General features: G+C 34.0%; 1 protein-coding gene across 2 annotated transcripts in view; it reads left to right on the forward strand.

Annotated features, from left to right (window-relative positions):
• Positions 1-19386, forward strand: part of TSTD2 (thiosulfate sulfurtransferase like domain containing 2) — a 34961-nt gene that overhangs the window by 7973 nt on the left and 7602 nt on the right. For both annotated transcript variants that reach the window (XM_031969383.1, XM_003761377.4), the window contains exons 3-7: positions 5628-5953; positions 10112-10232; positions 14631-14756; positions 16932-17037; positions 18878-18996. In XM_031969383.1, the coding sequence (XP_031825243.1) occupies positions 5628-5953; positions 10112-10232; positions 14631-14756; positions 16932-17037; positions 18878-18996 (798 nt within the window). The remainder of the gene's footprint in view (positions 1-5627; positions 5954-10111; positions 10233-14630; positions 14757-16931; positions 17038-18877; positions 18997-19386) is intronic.

The raw sequence follows: 19386 nt of genomic DNA on the forward strand, positions 1-19386 counted from the left end.
TGTTCAGAGCTGTTCATCATTTCTTTGTTTCCTTGTAGGTTTTCTTTTCTGCTGTGCCCTTTTTACCTTACTCTTTTTTCCTCTCCTCTTCTTCCTCTGCAGAAGGCTAGAGTTAAGCATAGATAGATAGATATATACATACACATACACACATGTATACACAGAATATACACATAAACATAGGTGCATACATATATAAAGATATCTATAGTCATACATATATATATATGCATCTTTGTAAGACATTGTATGTTTGCTTGTCCTGTTTCTCTTATTGAAAGTAGATGACATCTTCATAAGTCTAGGTCTTTCCATATTTTTCTAACTTCACCAACTCATCATTTTCTACACCACAGCAACATTTCAACTTTATCTATTTACTTATTTTTAAAAATCTAAATCAGCAATTAATATCACTGACATATTATGTAGTGCCCTTATTTTTCTCTTTTAATTAAATGTTTTAGCTTTAAATTTTCTGAAATCATCGCTACTACCTTTGTTATTTTTTCATAATAAATTCTATTCCTGATCTTTATTTTGTTTGTGTGTATTACTTATTTCCTATCCTGCTACCTTGCCCTACCATTATTTAATCTACCCTCCCTTTATCTTCTTTCACCTACCCATTCTTCCTCTACTCTGCACTCCTTTCTATACCCCCTCTCCTAATCTCTTACCCTCTTATTTCTTTATAAATTTAGAATGCTTTTACTCCTTTCTCAATGTATATGCTGTTCTCTCTTTAACTCTGATCTGATTTGAGTAGGGTTCTTCTAAAAATCCTTCTATTATCCTCTTCCACTCCTTCTCACCTTACCCTCATTTCTTTTTGAATTTAGATGACTTTTGTACCTTTCTAGATATATATATATATATATATATATATATATATAGTTATAGCTATATATACCACATATGTGGTAATATTCCAGAATTACCAACTCTCCTCCCCCAATTTTAATTCTTCTGTATTAGTTCTTCTTGCACCTTATTTATATAAGATAGTTACTCTTTTTACCTTTTCCTCTATGGTTTTTGCTTTTTAAAATCCCATATTCAGCTCTCATCTAATATTTCTTTCAAACTATCCAATTCCTAATGAGAGTCTTAGACATGGTTTATATTTCCATGTATAAAACATAAACAGTTTGTCCTTATTGAGTGTCTTGTAAATAGTCTTTGATGTTTACCATGTATTTCTGTTGGGTCTCATGTGTCAGATTTTCTATCAAGTTCAGGTTTTTTTGCAACAAAATCCTGAAAGTCTGGCAATTCATTGTTTTGGGTTTTTTTCCCCATTTGGGATTGTGGTTAACTGTTGCATATGATGTTTTCAGCCACAACCTCTAGTTCTTTTGCTCTTCAATATACAATGTTTTAGACCTGCAGTCCTTTAATGTAGTTGCTGCTAAGTTTTGTGTGATTTTAATGGTGACTTTGTCTTATTTGAATTCTTTTTTCCTTGTTGTTTATCTCCTTAACCTGGGGTTTTGGAAATTTGGCTATGATGTTCCTGTAGGTTTTCTTCATAGGATGTCTTTCAGGTGGTGATTGGTGAATTTTTCACTATTTCTTCTTTATCCTCTTGTTCTAATACTTCAGGACAATTTTCTTTATTTCTTGTATAATTGTATCAAGATTCTTTTTTCATCATAGGTTGATTATTCTTGTTTTCTTCACAAGATATCTCACATTCACTTCTAATTTTTTTCATTTTTTTACATTTTGTTTTACTGTTTCTTGGTCTCTTATAATTTTGCTGGCTTCCCCTTGCCCAATTTAAGCTCTCAAGGAATTATTTTCTTAAGATTCTGGATCTTCTTTTCTAGTTGGTTGGATTTTTTTTTTTTCAATAATCTTGGTGGGGTTTTTTTGGATTATTCTTTTTAAAAAATTTTTCCTCAGTCTCTCTCATTTGATGTTCAAAGTCTCTTTTCAGAATTCTTTTTTGGGTAGATAGAGAGACTTTTTTTTTTTGCTTCAGTATTCTCATCTGAAGACAACCTAGTCTTCTCTGTTCCTATAACTTTCTGTGGTTAGGTCTTTCTCCTTTGTCTGTTTTTTTTTTTTTTTTTTTTTTTAATAGCAGCTAATCAGTGTGATTGATCACCTCTAGTCCTGGGGTGTGGGGAATGATGCCTTTGGCTTCAGGTTCTCTCCTTCAGTTCTCCTCTCTAGCCTGGAACTCAAGAACAAGAATTCTGCCCTCCTATAAGCACCCACAGCCAGCAACCCTTAATGTTTCTGCACTCCTTGGACAAGTGCTGTTTCCTGGTCACCCATGTTCCTTATAAGCAGAGCAAAGTTTCCTCAATCTTCCTTGACTCAGATATTTGATTCTTAATGCTGCCCAGGAGATGAAAATTCCTGTGGCTGGGTGTAATGTTCTGGTTTAGCTTTCTGGAGGTCTTTGGATCAGCCTTCATTTCAGCTGAATAATCACCACAAGAATATCCAGGGATAAAGTCCAAATTCTTTATTATCTCCTTCACTTCGGGCCTGGGCTAGCTTTCTGAAGGCCTTCAGATGGGCCTTGGTCTCATTGGGGGAAGCAGGAGGACAGGCCAGCCACCATGAGGCTGATGAAGATGGAATGAATGTCTCTCCTTGGCTCCGAGACCTTGAGCTCCAGCCTCTAGTCCTCTGTCTTCTCCGAGTCTGTTTCCAAGTCCTCTCTAGGTCTTAGTCTGACCTCTTAAATACTCTATTATAATTAACCATTCATCATACTGAGTATAAGCCAGTCATTATATCACTAGGGAACCATTATTTGTTGTAAGGTTAAATCAGTCATACTGAACTAGAGAACTATTAATCACCATGCTAAACTAGGTAACCATTGTCTTATCAATTCCATTGAGTTAACACTTTTCTCCAGAGTTCTGGCCCGTTACAGCTGGGTTCAAAGCTACCTCCTAACTCAGCTTTCCCCAGGCTAGCTCCTTGCTGCTGGCTATTTCAGTGGAGCTAGTCTGAAGGTGTTTATTGTTCACACAGACCAAACCTTCATCCTGGTATCATCTCTAGTTGTCCCAGGAGGACTGCTGTTCTGCCCCAGTTATAGTTTATTTTTACCATTCTCATGTTCTCCCTGAGGCACTATTTTGTCTTGTTGTAGGGAATATTTGGAAAGCTTGGAGATTTTTGACCTATTCCACCATCTTCCCAGAATCTCTCTAATGTAGAATTATTTTAAGTAAGATTGACCAAGCAAAGGTTTATTCTATTGAGGAATACAAAATAATGTCATAATTTAGATGAGTTTATTTAAATAAATACAATCTATTGTTTCAACCGAAAGTAAATTCTTGTATGCCATCATATATCTCCTCTGAACAATTCTGAAGTAGATATAATTTGACTTTAATGAGATAAATTCCATATTTTAAAGCAATAATGTATTTATATGTTTTTAGAGTGTATCACTACAGAATTATGAGTTGATTTTATTTTACAAATGCTAACTGAATCATACTAATGAAATCAGTGTGAAATAAACTGTTACTCCATACTTTTTTGTCCACAATCTATTAAGGCCACAACCATTAGTCAGTAGACTTGTTTTACACTTTTTAAAACTATTTTTATTTTGAACTTACACACCAAAAGAGATCATGTCTGTATACATAGTAGACCAGAAAATGGATTCCCTGTGAAACCATGAATTTACATTTCATACTACTTGATTAAAAAAAAAAAATACATACACACACGCACACATACCCCTCCCTATATCTTACCTTACCTTTTATCCTCAATTAATTGAGAGAAAGTCTTTGGAGATATGGCTAGTCATTGCATTGATGAGAATTCTCAAGTCATTCATATTTGTTGTTCTTTATCATCTTAGAGTCTTTATATGAACTATTCTTCTAGTTCTGTTCACTTCATTCTATGTGAGTTCATACAATTCAAGATTCTCTGAAATAATTTCTTTTGTCATTACTTGTAGTGTAGTAATACTCTATTTTATTCATATATGACAAATTTGTTTAACAATTCTCTACTTGTATACTGTTCAAATTTACCAAGTAATGTTGATTCTATCCCTAAAATATTTCTTTACATCTTCTTCCTGTCTCTTATTATATCATTAGTACAGATCCTCATTGCCAATATCTTGAAGACTTTTTTATAATAGATTCCTTAGAGTTCTTCCTGTTTCTACTCTTTCCTCTTAGAATGTGAGGAAAATGTTTAAAGATATACTCCTTGTGAATAGGGATTGTTTTATTCTTTAAATTTGTATCCCTAATGTTTGGCACATATATAAGCGCTTAGTTAATGTTGTCATGATTTCACCCTTTGCCATTCCAATTTATCCTTCATTCCACTGTCACAGGAATCTTTCTTATACATAGATATGTTTATGGATGAGTTCTTCTTGCAGCTTGAAAATGAACATACAAGGAAATTTTATCTACAATTCTCAGTTCTCTTCATGCTGATATAATAGTCATGTCAAGTCAACAAGCATTTATTAAGTGCTTACTATGGACCAGAAATTGTGCTAAACAGAAGGGATGCAAACAAATGTAAAAACAATCCCTGCCCTCAAGAAGCTCTTATTCTAATGGAAGAAAAGGTATGCAAGACATACACAGAGTAAATTAGAAGCAACAATACTACTATGTTATATCTAGGATCAAATTAAGCTTTTTAAAGAATATTAGTATTACTTATTTCTCTAGTTCTTTGTATTCACAAAGTTTTCTTTTATGTATAACTCCATGACTCAAACAGAATGAGATTGAAAAAGACATTGTTACCTGTAGTATGCTAAGAGATGGAAGCAGATATATCACTGTTTCAAAATAGATGTTAATCAAAATTCTGTATTTATATTGTGAAGAAACACAATTGGGACTAACCTCTTTACTAGCTGTATGGACCAAAGTAGAAGTAAAAGAAGAACATCAAGTCTCTGTTAGTCAAAGAGAGTAAGAACAGAAAGGAAGCCATTATATTTTGAAGAGAACTGTGTCAGTAGAATGGGAGGGATAAAAATTAAATTATAATGTGGGAGTGAGGGAAGGAAGGAAATTTATGTAGCACCTCCTATGTGCTAGACGTTGTTTTAAGTACTTTAAACAACTATTACCTCATTTGATCCTCCTAAACCACCTAGATGGGTGCTATTATATCTCTATTTTACAATTAAGGCAATCAGGGTTAAGTGACTTGCCCAGAGTCACAGAGCTGGTAAGTATCTGACATCAGATTTGAACTCAGGTCTTCTTTACTCCAGGCCCAGCATTCTTTCTACTGTACCACTTAGCTGTTTCTTTCTGGTGGAGGGAGAGAACAATGACTTGAGAAGTTTCAAGATTAAGAAGAGTATTTTTGGGGGTAAGGGAAACCTAGATATTAATAAAGAAATTGTTGCATGCCCGTATAGCATCATTTCTATAGAATTTAAAATTAGAAAGAACTTCAGAGATCATACAATCTATAGTTGGAGAAACTGAGGTCCAGAGTTCAATAATTTGATGTGGTACTTAAAGCCAAAGCTTTAGAGAAAAGGACTTCATAGAAATTAACCCTTCATACTAAAAGGTTAGGTTCTTCACAGCTTTTTCCTAGTAATAAGAATGCCAACTGATGCTGTTTCTAATGTATTACAGGCATTTGCCCTCTTGGTTAAAACAAAGGAAATTCCAGAAACCACCAGCTGCTCTTCATCTCTCTGCAAAGGAGTATGGTGGACATGCTGCCAGCAGATCTTCAAAGACCAAATTGGCATCCATAGACATATAGCTGCCCACCATGGAAGAGATGTTTATCATCAGACCTCTTCTGTTTTAAAGCAACTGGCTGCTGAAGCTGGCACCCCCAAACCTTGTGTATCAGCAGACAAGACAAATGGATTAAAGATGTCCCCTTCCTCTAACCATCAAGTGTCTGCTGACTTCCCAGACACAAGCTGTTTTAGGCTTGATGAACTGATGAGGTTAGATTTTTTTTTAATTTATTTTGAAATTTTTTAATTTATCCCGTCATCTCAGTAATTATCGCCTACTTAAAATGGTAGATCTTTCACATATACATACATATAACATCTGGCATTGTCATATAAATGACTTTTGCAGATATTGTACCTTGGTCTTTTAAGCATAAAACCCTTTTTGAGCAATCATATTAGAGGGAATCATTTCTCACATATTGCATATGAAACATATGGTTCTTAAACAACACACTGTACATAATTTAACTTTTTTCTGTTAGGTTGTGCTCTGTGTTATAATGTGCTGATATCCTTGGAAGACTGATGTAGAGAGTTGACATTATATCCTCTTAGTATTTTATCTACTTTCTACTCTTTTTCTCTTGGTTTTCCTGAGTTCCTGTTCAGAAATAGTTCCCTCCACCCTTTTATTCTCCCAATAAAATAAGAAAGCATTTTTGGCAAATAAAGAATAGTAATAAAGAAAAGTAATAGTAAGACTACCAAGTCAAGTGATAGACCTGAAATTATGCCTGATGAATTGGTCACTTTATTGGAAGTTCTCATTACCTGTCCTCTAGCCTTCTCATCAAAAAGCCAAGAAGCGTGGGATGACTACTAGGAGAGAGGAGAAGAAGAGAAAAGGGAACAACAGAGATTAGAGGTGGTAACTGTACTGTTGCTTAAGGAGTGGGGGAAATGCAAGTGTCAAAGAACAGAAACATTTTTTGGAGAAGAGAGTGATGAAGAAATAAGTAGGACAGATTCAAGTTCTTCAATTCAGTTTTTAGTTCAATGTAACAGCCATTTGTTGTGTACTTCATGTGTCTAGAACATGAAGCAGCTCATGTGTGACACAAACTAAGGAACTCCAAGATTCACAAGTTGTCAGCTCTGTGCGGGCTAAAAGTATACATTACTTGTTTGGGGGAGGGAGGGGTTCGTTCCCTAGCACTTAACATGATATTGTATGTGTGGTAGATACTTGTTAAGCACTGATAGACTTAACAAGAAATCTGAGGGATGAGAGACCTGTATTTTTCTCCTCTTTACAGCAGGGGGCAGCAGAAATCTATACCTAAGGTAAAACAGGTCATGGTACCTAGATGATTAGGGTATCAAGAAATAGGGAACAAATTAGATTAAGTGGCACCAAATAATCAGATGGGAAGGAAATCCAGAGATTGGAATAATTGTGAATCTATAACAGACAAATATTTGAAAACTAAAGGATAGTCAGAGGCAAATTTAACACAGATATGTAGATATTTTTTGTGACTTTAAAGAATCGGTATCATCATTATTGTTTTCTGAATGTTCATCATTATTGTTTTCTGAATGTTGCTACCAGTAAAAATATTTAAATAACCTCAGGGCCAGGATATTTAAAGGAAGCTTTCTCTTTTCATAGAGGACCAAGGATAACCAAGAGAAGCAAAAACCAGGGCAGTGAAAAAGAAAAAAGATTGGCCAATTTCTGGGGCCCCCAGAAAAAAAGAAAATGACTAGACAGCCTGTTCAGGACTAAGAAGTGTCATTTGGGCATTTAGACTGGGAGAATGCTTGTTCCTCTCTAACTATTCCCCATCCCATCTCCTACCAGCTATTTCTTTCCAGTTGACCAGCTGAAGCTTACACATAATCCTTTCCATGTTGCAATCCCCATCCCATTTCTTGCCTACTCTTCCCTCAAACTATTGGTCTTACCCTTCCTCCAAACCCTTAACATTTTGCATCTCCCTATCTTAGGCTAATAGATTGGATTTTTTTATTTCATGATTAAGGGAACCTTAAGGGTAAAAATCTTTCTGATTTCCCAAATTGGGATTGTAAACACAGTTTCCACTACACTCAGTAATAAGCATTTATTAAGTGCCTGCCACATGTCTGATAAAGTGCTAAGTACACAAATATAAATAACAAGACAATATTTACGCTCAAGGAGTTTATATGCTAATAGAAGAAACAGTGTGTGTGTGTGTGTGTGTGTGTATACATATTAAGCATATATAGAAAAAAAGAAAAGGTAATTAAATATACAGTAGTTTTGAATGGAAGCCTAGAAATTGGGAATCAGAAAATGCTTTATGATAATTGGTGCTTGAACTGTATCTTGAAGGGTTTCTGAGAGAGAGAAGTGAGGAAGGACGACATTCTGGGCATGGGGGATGGGAAGTACAGAAGTATGGACAGAAGATGGATCTGAGAGAGAGAGATGGACAGAAAGAGAGGGAGGGAGAGAAGGAGGAAGAAAGGAAAGAAGGCAGCATTTTGACAGCATTACAGAGTAAGGTAAGGGGAGTAATATACAGTCAGGCTCAAAAAGTATGCTGGGGCCAGGTTGGGAAAGGCTTTAAAAAGCTAAACAGAAGCACATATTTTATACCAAGGAATAGAATTATAAAGCATTATCATATTTGGTTGTATGAGGTTCTATAGCATTATGAATACAATATATTTCAAGAACATTGTCAATTAAATAGACTTCTACTGGCTAATCTGAGAAACTTGCCATCTTTATACTGTTTCTATGGGAAATTTTTCCTAAATACTTTATAAGTAGACTTTTAGAAAACAATTCATGTATTAGTTGAAAACTATTTATATTCAACCCAGATTTGTATAACTATTTGGAATGCGTAGAAAGGATTGATGAAACGGCTTGAACTAGATGGCTTCTACAGGGCCTTTCAACTAAATAAATTCTGTATTATTCAAGTCTGGATAGCCAGGTTCTGATCCTTGTTACCAAATTTCACTTCTATCCCAAAGGCTTTTTAAGACTGACTATTTCAAAGGGGAACAACATAGTAAGCAATTGTGGTGGATTTTGTTTTTCCCTGCAGGTCTAATGGATGCCAAGAAATGTCATTTAAAAAGGTCTTTGTTTAGTTTCACTGTCACTGACTTCAGTTAGTCACTAAGTCCTTAGTTAATAAATAAAAAGAGTGAATAGTCCCTCTTTGGGGATATAAAAGTGATACACTGATACCTCCATTAAGGAATCTTGTGGGAACAAAGCTCTTTTATAATGAATTCATTTGTGGTAGGACAAGTATTCTTAACTACAGATGATGAAAGTAGCTCAGTAAACTAATTCTCTGCTAACCCTAGATAAAGTTGTGAAATCTCCCCTTTTGTTTCCATAAGGGTAACCCCTACTTTAGAATTTCTCCCAGTTTAGTTACGTTCATGCCATCCTTGCTATCAGAATGGAAGCATATGATGTCAGTCATATATAACCTTGTGTTGATTATACTAAAAGTATAAATATACTTAGGTGTTTCTTCCATTGGTATCTACATTTAAAACTTTATATCTTTAACAATGAGAGAAAATTTCAAAATCAGTAAGCAGATGGGAAGAAAAATTGGAACAAAGAGGCCCTAGAAAACATCTTTGGTCTTATTCTCTTCAGTTATCCCTCCCCTCCCACCTCTCTATCCTTCGATTCCCTAAGGCAGATGAACTTAAGAGGCACTCTTAGCTTTTGTGAATCAGAGGAATTTCTGTCTCTTAAATCTGGTTTCATTAAGGGTCTGGAACTTACTTAGATTTAGTAAAGGCACTTTAGTAGACTTCTTTCCTCAAATCTTCCTTCTTTCTTTCTTTCCCTCTGTCCCAAGACTCTCTTTTGTATATTCCAGCACATTTGATGTATTTGTTAGTATCAGATGCTTTCATTCTGTAGTTACCCATAAACAATGTTTACATTCTTCTGTATTATTCCTACCTCTGTTAATGAAGTTTCTGACCTTTATTAAAAAAAATTATCTCTAACACATTGCCTTTCTCATTAGAAATATACTTATATAAGATACATTTCCTTGTAGGAATTTAAATCTAGTGGGGGAACCAAATGGAGAAAATTTGCCCTATAATATGAAAAAACATAAAATAATCAATCAGTTTCTGTATTTTGTGGTATACGGTTGGTAAACTCCAAAATAGGTAGGAAGACCTCATAGAATCCAGGATTTGATCTGGATCTCAAAGAATGATTAACCTTTAGATGAGAAAGGGTAGGGAAGGCAAAGACATATAAGTTGTGCCAGTTACCTGTTAGATTCTGATCTTAAATTCTGCCTGGAGATGCAGTACCAATTGTTATTTCCTGACTTTGGCTTCTGATTTTCATATTTGTTTTGTTTGGTCTTTTTGCAGTGCAGAGGATAGCAATCAAGGAATAGTGCTATTATATTATTGTTACTGTGATGTCGAGGACCCAGAATGGCTTTGTGCTTGGCAGAAAGCATTGTGCCAACACTTGCACCTCACAGGAAAGGTAAGTTTTTATCCCACCTAACATTTTCCTATCCTTTTTAGTGAAATCATCATATGGGCACTGAAAAAAAGCCTCAAGGACAAAGTCAACACTTAAATTCGCTACTGCAAAAATATTTCATTTTGGAATGTGTTAACTGTTGAAATTCTAATATTTATTTAAAGTTTAATTTTGCAAAACTATGTTTTATAAAATCTTGATTTTGTGTAGACCTTTTCAAGAATAATTATTAAAGTGAGATTCACATATATTTTCTTTATCACTCCCTTGACAATAGTAGGAGGGAGTTTCAGCTCATCTTTTGCTATCTAATGAAACTAATGGCCTTTTGTGGCAGCATTTTTTAAAGAAAGCGGTGTTTTTTAAGAAATGAATCCATTACTTAATTTCTTCCTGGATAGGCAGTGAAGCAGGTTGGAAGAATCCTATATTTGGAATATGAAGGCCTGGATTTTACAAGTACTTTTACTGCTTCCAATCTATGTGACATTGAACTGTTACTTGGCTCTTCTGGACCAAAATATGCTACAGTGAGGGATTTGAACTAGATAAGCTCTAAGGTACATGAAGTAAATGAGTAGAATACAGCTATAAAGCTAAGCCTGTATGCTTTGTCTCCCTAGCCATTTCCTTCAAGCAGCTGGTAAAATCTCTTTTCACTTTGCACCTCTGCTTCTGTAGGATTTTCATGAGAGAACCACTTTGTTAATTATAAAGTACTACATAAATGTGAACTGTTATTGTGTAGATATACCCTAGAGGGAGCATGAAATTCAGAGTACTGGACTTCTAGAGCAAGGATAGCATATCTTTGTAATCCGTGCTCTGAGGGAAGCTGGCATTGAAACCCAGATAGGCACTAATATGGTGAACTCACAGGATACCTGAGCATGGCAAACTGGCACAGGTTGAAAGTGAAGCACTTTAAAGCTTTTATGTCAGTCACAGGAGATCAAACCTGTGCGTGACATGTGAACTTTTAACCTGGACAAGACAGGGAGGTACAGTCTTTTTTAGAAAACAAAACAAAAAAAAAAATTTTTTTTTTAAAGAAAGAAACATCATATGTAGACCAAGGGAGGTGACAGTCCTGCTGTACTACTACTGTGTCCTAGCTGGGCCACCTATGAAATAATGTGTAACTGTTATGCAGATTATGATTTAGGAAGGATATAGATAAACCACAGCTCAATCACAGGGCAATCAGGGTAGAAAGGTGATGCAAAACATGTAATACAAGAAAAATAGAGATGTTTAATCTAGAGGGGAAAAAAAGACCTGAGCAAAGAAGAAGGTAGTGACCTTTCCAAGTAATTAAAAGCTATTATATGAAAGATGAATTAAACTTTGTCTTCTTGTCCCCAAAGGGAAAAATTGGGAATGAGGGATAGAAACCAGATTTAGGTTAAATGTAAGAAAAAATTGCTAAAAATTTGAACTGTTCTAAAGTGTACTGGGCAAACTCATGTAGCATCATTCATGTAGTGGTTTAGTAATAGCTGAATATAATCTCTGTAACAGAAATGTTATAGAGGAAGTTCCTATTAAGTTGTAGGTTGAACTGGTTGACCTCTAAAGTTCCTTCCAAATCTGAGATTGTGAATTAACAATTAAGTTAGCTAGAAAATAAAACTTAAGTTAACTGGACAATTTAGCTCATTAGAATGAGGGTAACTAAATCAGTTACGAAGTTTATTGTTATGTTCATACAGAGCCAAGCATAGACTAGGGATGTCCCCCCAATTGATAGGGACAGTCTTTTGATCTGGTTGTTTTTCAACTTTTAGACCCATCCATCTGTGCTATCTACCCCACATCTTTTATTTTGTCTGGAATGATAAAGAAATTTTGTCAAAATTTCTGCTGAAATCCAAGATGACTGTCCTTGTATTCTCCTGCTTTGCCTATCTAGTAACTATCAGAGATGGAAATTAGTTTAGACAGACAGGACTTCTTCCAGAAAAATCTTGACTGTCCTGTCATTTTCCTGCTTTGCCTATCTAGTTACTATCAGAAAAGGAAATTAGTTTAGACAGACAGAACTTCTTCCAGAAAAATCTTTACCTTCTTCTTCTTCTTCTTCTTTTTCTTCTTCTTCTTCTTCTTCTTCTTCTCCTCCTCCTCCTCCTCCTCCTCCTCCTCCTCCTCCTCTTTAAAAACACATTCTATAATATTCCCAGTAATCAGTCTGAAATTTTCCTACTATACTTTTTAGAACTTTCTTTTAGCTATATTTGTTCGTGCTGTTATGTATTTTTAGAGATGTACCATTTTTTAATTAAGAAGTACTTTATCATACAAAACAGAATAAATATAAAAGGCAGTTAATGTAGGAACAAACTGTTTCATCTAAAAATTTATAATTGGGAGATGAACTAGTATATCTGCACAGCTGAAAAAGCACCCACATAGTATGAAATAGTTCTCAAAAAAACCCCAAAACATTGTTTTTAAGGGCAAAATTAAGTTTTTTTTCCCAAAATTTCACATAATTGAAAAGTGGAATGCTTCCGAAATCTATATGAAATGACAAGGATTTTTTTAAAATAAGTTTTAATTGGAAGTGTTTAAGAAAAAAAAATCTAGAATTGACTTTTTAAAAAATCATCGAGGAAGTTGCAAAATATATATAAAAGTAAAAGATTCAAAGAGACAGTAATGCAAATATAAGTTTCATCTTTTCCTTGAGTCCCTTTGTCGTATGAAATTGGAGTAGCCAAATCTGTCTTTTTTTTTTCCTTCTTGTATCAAAATGGAAGATTTTCTAGGCTTAAACCATGGAGCAGAATGCTTTATTAAGTTCATCCCATTTTCCTAGTATTGTTTAAAAAAATGTCATCAGAAGGGAATATTCCAAATAACTCTTTTTGGAGTCATACCTTTTGCAATTTTTGTCATTTTTAATAGTGATATTTCCATGACTACTTCCTGACTTTGATAGAATATGCTGAAAATAATTTAACCTTTATTGTGTAATTGAGTCATTGTGATAAAAATCAGTTATTTGTATCATGCCATGATACAATACCTTTTGTGGATATTGAGGTTACTAAGGTATTCAATAATTGACTTTGCCATGTATTTTATACATAATCCTAAATCCGTATGGGTAATTGTATCTCATTGTTTTCCTCGTCAGTGAGAGACCTTTTTTTTTTCTACCCTGTACCCTTAATAGTTGAGGTCCATTGAGTTAGCTTATTAAACTCTAGCTAAGTGAAGAATTAAAGTTTGATTTCTTACATTCTATAGCAATGACTTTATTCTTTACCTCTGTTCAAGGAGTCACATAACTCTCTCTAATCTTAGCCATATCACTAACCTCTCTTAGGTTTAAGGTTTTCCCTTATAAATGGATTTATGATTTTGCTGGGAATAGTCATGAGGTTTGTATTTGTAGCTTGGTATTTTGTATTCTGTTGCATTCTAGATTCATGGAAAATAGAACTAAGGTTTTGCTTTCTTCTGATAACAAATTGATAATAGTATCATAACCATTACCTTTCATTGAAGTTTAAAGGAACTTATCAGAAATGATGTCATATTGATTTCTTGATCTTATTTTTGTGAAACTATTTGTGCATATAATCGCTTTAAAATGTCAGGGAATGATGATGATACCCCTTTAGTTCCATTATTGAATGAAATGTTTTTTCAGTACGTAATATAATATGCTTATGAAAATTCCTACCTGAAAAACTGATTTCAAATTCTCATGAATTGGGACATTATACCATTAATTTTAATAATAGAAGTAATAATGTAGATTAGATTTGAATAGCTAATGTTGGATAGAATTCAGTATTCGATGACTATCTTAGAACATTTTCTAAAAGTTTAATAATTGAAGTCCTTGACGGACCTGGTTATAAGGCAGTCATACCCTAAGAGGTGCTAAAGAAAGCATGTTCCCTAAGGTAGTATCTCAGTAAGACTATGTCCCCGAATCAGAGAAGAAAAAGAAAAGCGACCAAAAAAATGCAATGAACAGAGAATCATTTTAGAGAAGAAAGGTTTGAATAGGAAATTAAATCCAAAAGATGTGTTTATATATAGGATTTTCAAATTTGAATTTCTAGAAACTCTGCACATAGGATCTTCCTTTTATGCAAATTGATGTAGACAATTTCACAGAATTCACTTCCATAGTCAAACATCCACTCAAATTAGGTAAAATATTTATCTGCCCTGAATTTTCAATAATAATATCAATGTTTCTTCCCTAGCCACAGAGTACTGTTATGAGAGCACTGTCCCATGTTAGAACTTATGGTAGTCCAGTTGTATGCATTTTGTTTTGAGGAAGTTTAGTGGTTCTGATACTGAAAATTAGCAGAACAATAATCTTCTTTGGCCGGAATCCCTGATTTCTAATTTTGCCATTTTTTAATATTTTAGGTTCGAATTGCTACTGAAGGAATCAATGGAACAGTGGGTGGGAGCAGATTAGCAACTGATCTTTATATAGAGGCAATGCTTTCTCATCCTTTATTTAAGAATATCTTGTGTAAGGAAGATTTTAAGGTAAGAGCAGTAGGAATAAAAATCACTTCAGCTGTGTCTTCTTATCTTTCGTCATTTTTATGTTGATATATATTAAAACCTCAGTTAACAAGTATCCCAAAAAACCTGTGAATTTATCAGGATAAGAAACTGTCTGATGAGGTAACTACTTCTACCAATATTAGCTTGCCGCTTTTATGTAGTTTATAGTCTTAGAGTTAACCACAGAGCTAAGTGATTTCATCAGGGTTATACAATCAGTATGTTTCAGAGATAGGATGTGAACCCCTTCCTGACTCTGTATCTGCTAGTGATATAGGCAGTGCTATACCTCTCAGGAACTTTAAAATAATCAGATTTTTTTTGGATATTAGACTTTAGGGGGAGGGAAGGACAAATTAAAGGAGACAGTTGTTTTTTTAAACAGACTTTCTGGGGTGAGGACAAATTCAATCAACCTCTACTACCTTTTTTATAATTTGTAGTGTTAAAAAACATGAATTTTCTCAGGAGCAAAATGATGACCCTAAAAGGCAGTAAAATCCTTCAAATGCAATTGTATTTACTGTACTGTAATTACTAAGTCAGTAAACTATCATAATGTATGTTAGCAAGATTTTTCAAAAGTTTTCATGTTTTAATTGTACTTTTTCTTTTACCGCATAATATTCTTATTACCAGAATTTTGCTAGTTTTCATTATTCTTCAGATTTATAAAGTAACTTTGTTATTCCTGGTCCTCTCAGATTCTGTCCATTTGATTTTTCTTCTGAATTCATATATCAATTTCCTCCATAACAGGATGCAAACGAACTTTATTTAGTAGTCTGAGGTGGATGAAATTTCATTATGTTAATGCACAGAAACCAGAAGCCTTTTATAAAGGAAATGATGGGGACAAAAACATTTTGAGAAGAGAGATTTGGGAGTGAGCTATTATATGTATAATTTTAGGTCTGTTTCCCACCTTTTCTTTCCGTGGTTGAAATTAGTTAAGATTTTTCTTTAAAGGTTTTGTTTGTTTGGTTTCCTTTTTAATATGTGTTGTTGCTTTCTTCAACACAAGGTTATAAATTTGAAAAGCAAAAAAAAAATGTTCTCCTCTTGGATAAGCTAGAGCACAAGTAGCCACTTCTTCCCCCTACTCCCTTCCATTTTCACCCTTGTCTCATCATTTGAAAACCTAAGAAATGGGGAAAAGTCAGTATAAATGTGATAAAATTTACTAACAGATATAAGAACGTTTGTAGGGTTTAAAAGTAGCCCAGTTCTGGTACTACCAAACAATTAATTTTTAAGACTTCTTTCAGCTCTTGAGATTGTCTTGCCTTGGACAAATCATTTTGCATTTCTGGGACTCCGCTTCCTCATTTCTAAACACAAACCCCCCTACATACATACATACACACACACACACACACACACACTCTCTCTCTCTCTCTCTCTCTCTCTCTCTCTCTCTCTCTCTCTTAAAGGTGCCTGCCAATTACTTTCCATTCACATTATAATATTTTGGTAACCTTCCTTTGCTCAATATCAGTTAAACTTCCTGATAGCTCTAAATTTTATAATCCTTTGACATAGTTTAGTCTGTGTATCTTTTGGTGACAAATTTCAAGTTAGGAACACTGGGTCATATCCTTTACTTGGCAGGGGTTCAGTTTCAGTTCTTACTGCATGACTTCTTTTATCTGGTCTAGCCCTAAAACTATGATACCTTCATTTATTTATTTATTTGTGTGTGTATGTATGTATGTATGTTTTAATGGTCTGTCTTCCTTGGTATGTGGCACACCCAACTTTGATCATACTTAACTAGTGTTTGTTGAAAGCAGAACATCTCTTTCTAAACATTTCCTGAGGCAATTTAAGGAAAGTATTTAGGGCAGGGAGACCTGTGATAAAATGTAGTAAGTTTCACAATAGTAGTGGTAGTTTGAGAAAAAAAAAAAGAGATACATTAGCGCTTCTTATTTAGTTTCCACAGGCCATTTATTCTCCAGAAAAGTTTGTTTATTTTATAATTTTGATTTCAGATTTTCATTTTTGTGTTTAGGAAATCTGTTTATGAAAAAGTCTGGTTTTCTATCTGTTGGAGATGACTCTGGAATATGCAAAGCCACTTTAGATTTGTGTCATACTAAGCTGTATATTAAAATTCTTGTGTTTGGTTATTCTTTGTTTTTCATTGGCTAGACCAGCAAAGGAGGAGCTTACTGTTTTCCAGAACTTCGTGTTGGTGTATTTGAAGAAATCGTGCCCATGGGAATCAATCCCAATGTGATCTCCTACAAAAAACCTGGTATGCTTATTTTAGAAAAAAAATTTAATATTTCTTTATTAGGGTTCAAAACTGTAGAGAGAAGGAAAACAGAAAGTAAAAACTCAGGTCAATAAAATCTATAGTGATTTGTGAATAAGCATTTTTCTGACTTAAATATGAAATGGTCATAATGTGAATACATTAGAAACCTGAGCAGATATTCCATGATGTTTAAAAGCTTTGGCATTTGGAAAGTGTCTCAGTTTTCACCTGATTATTTCATTCTCACAAATTAAATTACTAGCTTTCTAGAGTAGAATAATTCATGTTCATTGGACAACAGTATTATCTTACAGAATCCTTCAGGACTGAAGTTACATATGATATTTCTTCATTATTATTGGAGATAACTGGAAATACCTACATATTAATTTGTGTTATTACATATTACATATAGGTATAATAATTTGTCACTATTCAAATTGTCATTTAAGGACAAAAAGAGGAAATAGGAATTATATTAGCAGCAATGTCAAGGGAAAAAAAGTAACTAGGTAAGATTTAGCATAGTGTGACTAAGGCAGTACAGCCTAGTGGAAAGTGTACTGGATTTGGAGTGAAAGAACCTAAATGCTTATTTCAGCCATAATTCTTACCACCTTAGAAGTCTTAAGCAAATTATTTCATTTCTCTGGGCCTGTTTTCTCAACTGTGCAAAGAGAAATTAAATTAGATGATCTCTAAGGTTCAAGATCCTTTCCAACACTAAACTTTTTGATTCTTTGACTATATAAAGTACATCACAATTAACACACTGTGTTTTAATCTGGGCAAATTTTAGGTAAATTAGCACCTTTTAAAAGAATTTTGAATATTCACTGTCAGCCCAGTCTTGGACTCAAAGTCAATGGAATTGTACAAGAAATTTACTTTCATTAGGTTACTCAGCAGTTGACTCGCTAATGCAAATTAGTACTGTTTCTTTCATTTTATTCTATTATGATATGTTACATATAGCAAGAAACTTGGATACCTGGATTGAAGAGTAAATATTCTCTGACACTTTGGCTGGCATTTTTAGTTTCCGTAGCTGTAAAGAGACAGAACGTTTCCCAGGGGACAAAGAATACTACTTTTTTACCCCATACTCAAAGTTATCAAATTAGGGATCATAATGTGGCCATGAGAGTCCTGATTACCCAATTTAGCTGGAAGACTTTCCAGACTTTTCCAAACAACTAGATAGCTCTTTTGTTAGGCATTAGGATATTCCATTGAACTCAGTGATGCTCTTTGTGATATATTAATCTTGCTTGTTAAGGAATAGGCAGAGTTAAAAGTCCTTCTTCCACATTAATTTTAAAATTCACTTTAATCTGTGACTTAGAATTGGACCATTCAGAAGTTAAACAAAGCGTGCCGTTTTTTTTTTGTTTGTTTGTTTGTTTTTGTTTTTTGTGTTTTTCTGCTTTCATGATAATAGCAGTATCATGTTAGGAATTGTGGCTAGGTTACATGATTAGAGTGGAAACATATGGTCAAATAGAAATTTATTTCATGCTTTTCTATATTAGATCCCTTGATGTTAAGCCAAATATGATTTGGCAAAGTTCTGAATGTTTTAACTGCTAAATTTCCTTTTATTTGGTGGGCCAAATTCTCTATAGGAATTCCACAAAAAGTAACTCAGAGTAGAGAGGTTAAAGATACTGTGCAATCTGATGTGTGAAATTGTCATAAACCCCAGCTGTTTTGCCAACTTAATTGTAATTTGTGAATATGAGAGATTTGGGTGGAGAGGACCACTTAAAATAATTTTGTCCTGGCTCTCCAAGATAATTTTTTAAATGTCTTTAAAGTACTTTTGGTTTGATTTTAGGAATCCATTTATCCCCTGGTGAATTTCATAAAGAAGTTGAAAATTATTTATATCAGGGTAATCAAGAGCAAAATGACACTATTCTGCTGGACTGCAGGAACTTTTATGAAAGTAAAATAGTAAGTTCATTTTGGGTTAGATCCTTATTTAGGTTCAATAAAATGATTTCATTCTTCTCATACGATTTAGTGATTTCAGAGAACAAAGAAGTCCACTTGTGTTAATCATATTAAAGAATCACTATTTGTTTTTCTTAGCACCTGATTTCTAACAAAATCCCTATTCTGACAGTGTTTGCAGTTTTAAACTAACTATAAAATCTTAAACTCAGGATTTGTCAAGGAAGAAGAAAAAAGCATGTGACTTTAAAATATTTTAACTTCTATCAGAGTTGTTTGTCTTGTAAGCATACTCTTGTAATTTATGACAGTCAGGATTTCATAAATTTTTCTTTGTGAAAACTCTACAGTTCTCTCCCTTAATGTCTTTCAGAAAAAGGGGGATTTGGG

This window comes from Sarcophilus harrisii, chromosome 1 (genome assembly GCF_902635505.1).
Source record: "Sarcophilus harrisii chromosome 1, mSarHar1.11, whole genome shotgun sequence".
Taxonomy (NCBI): domain Eukaryota; kingdom Metazoa; phylum Chordata; class Mammalia; order Dasyuromorphia; family Dasyuridae; genus Sarcophilus; species Sarcophilus harrisii.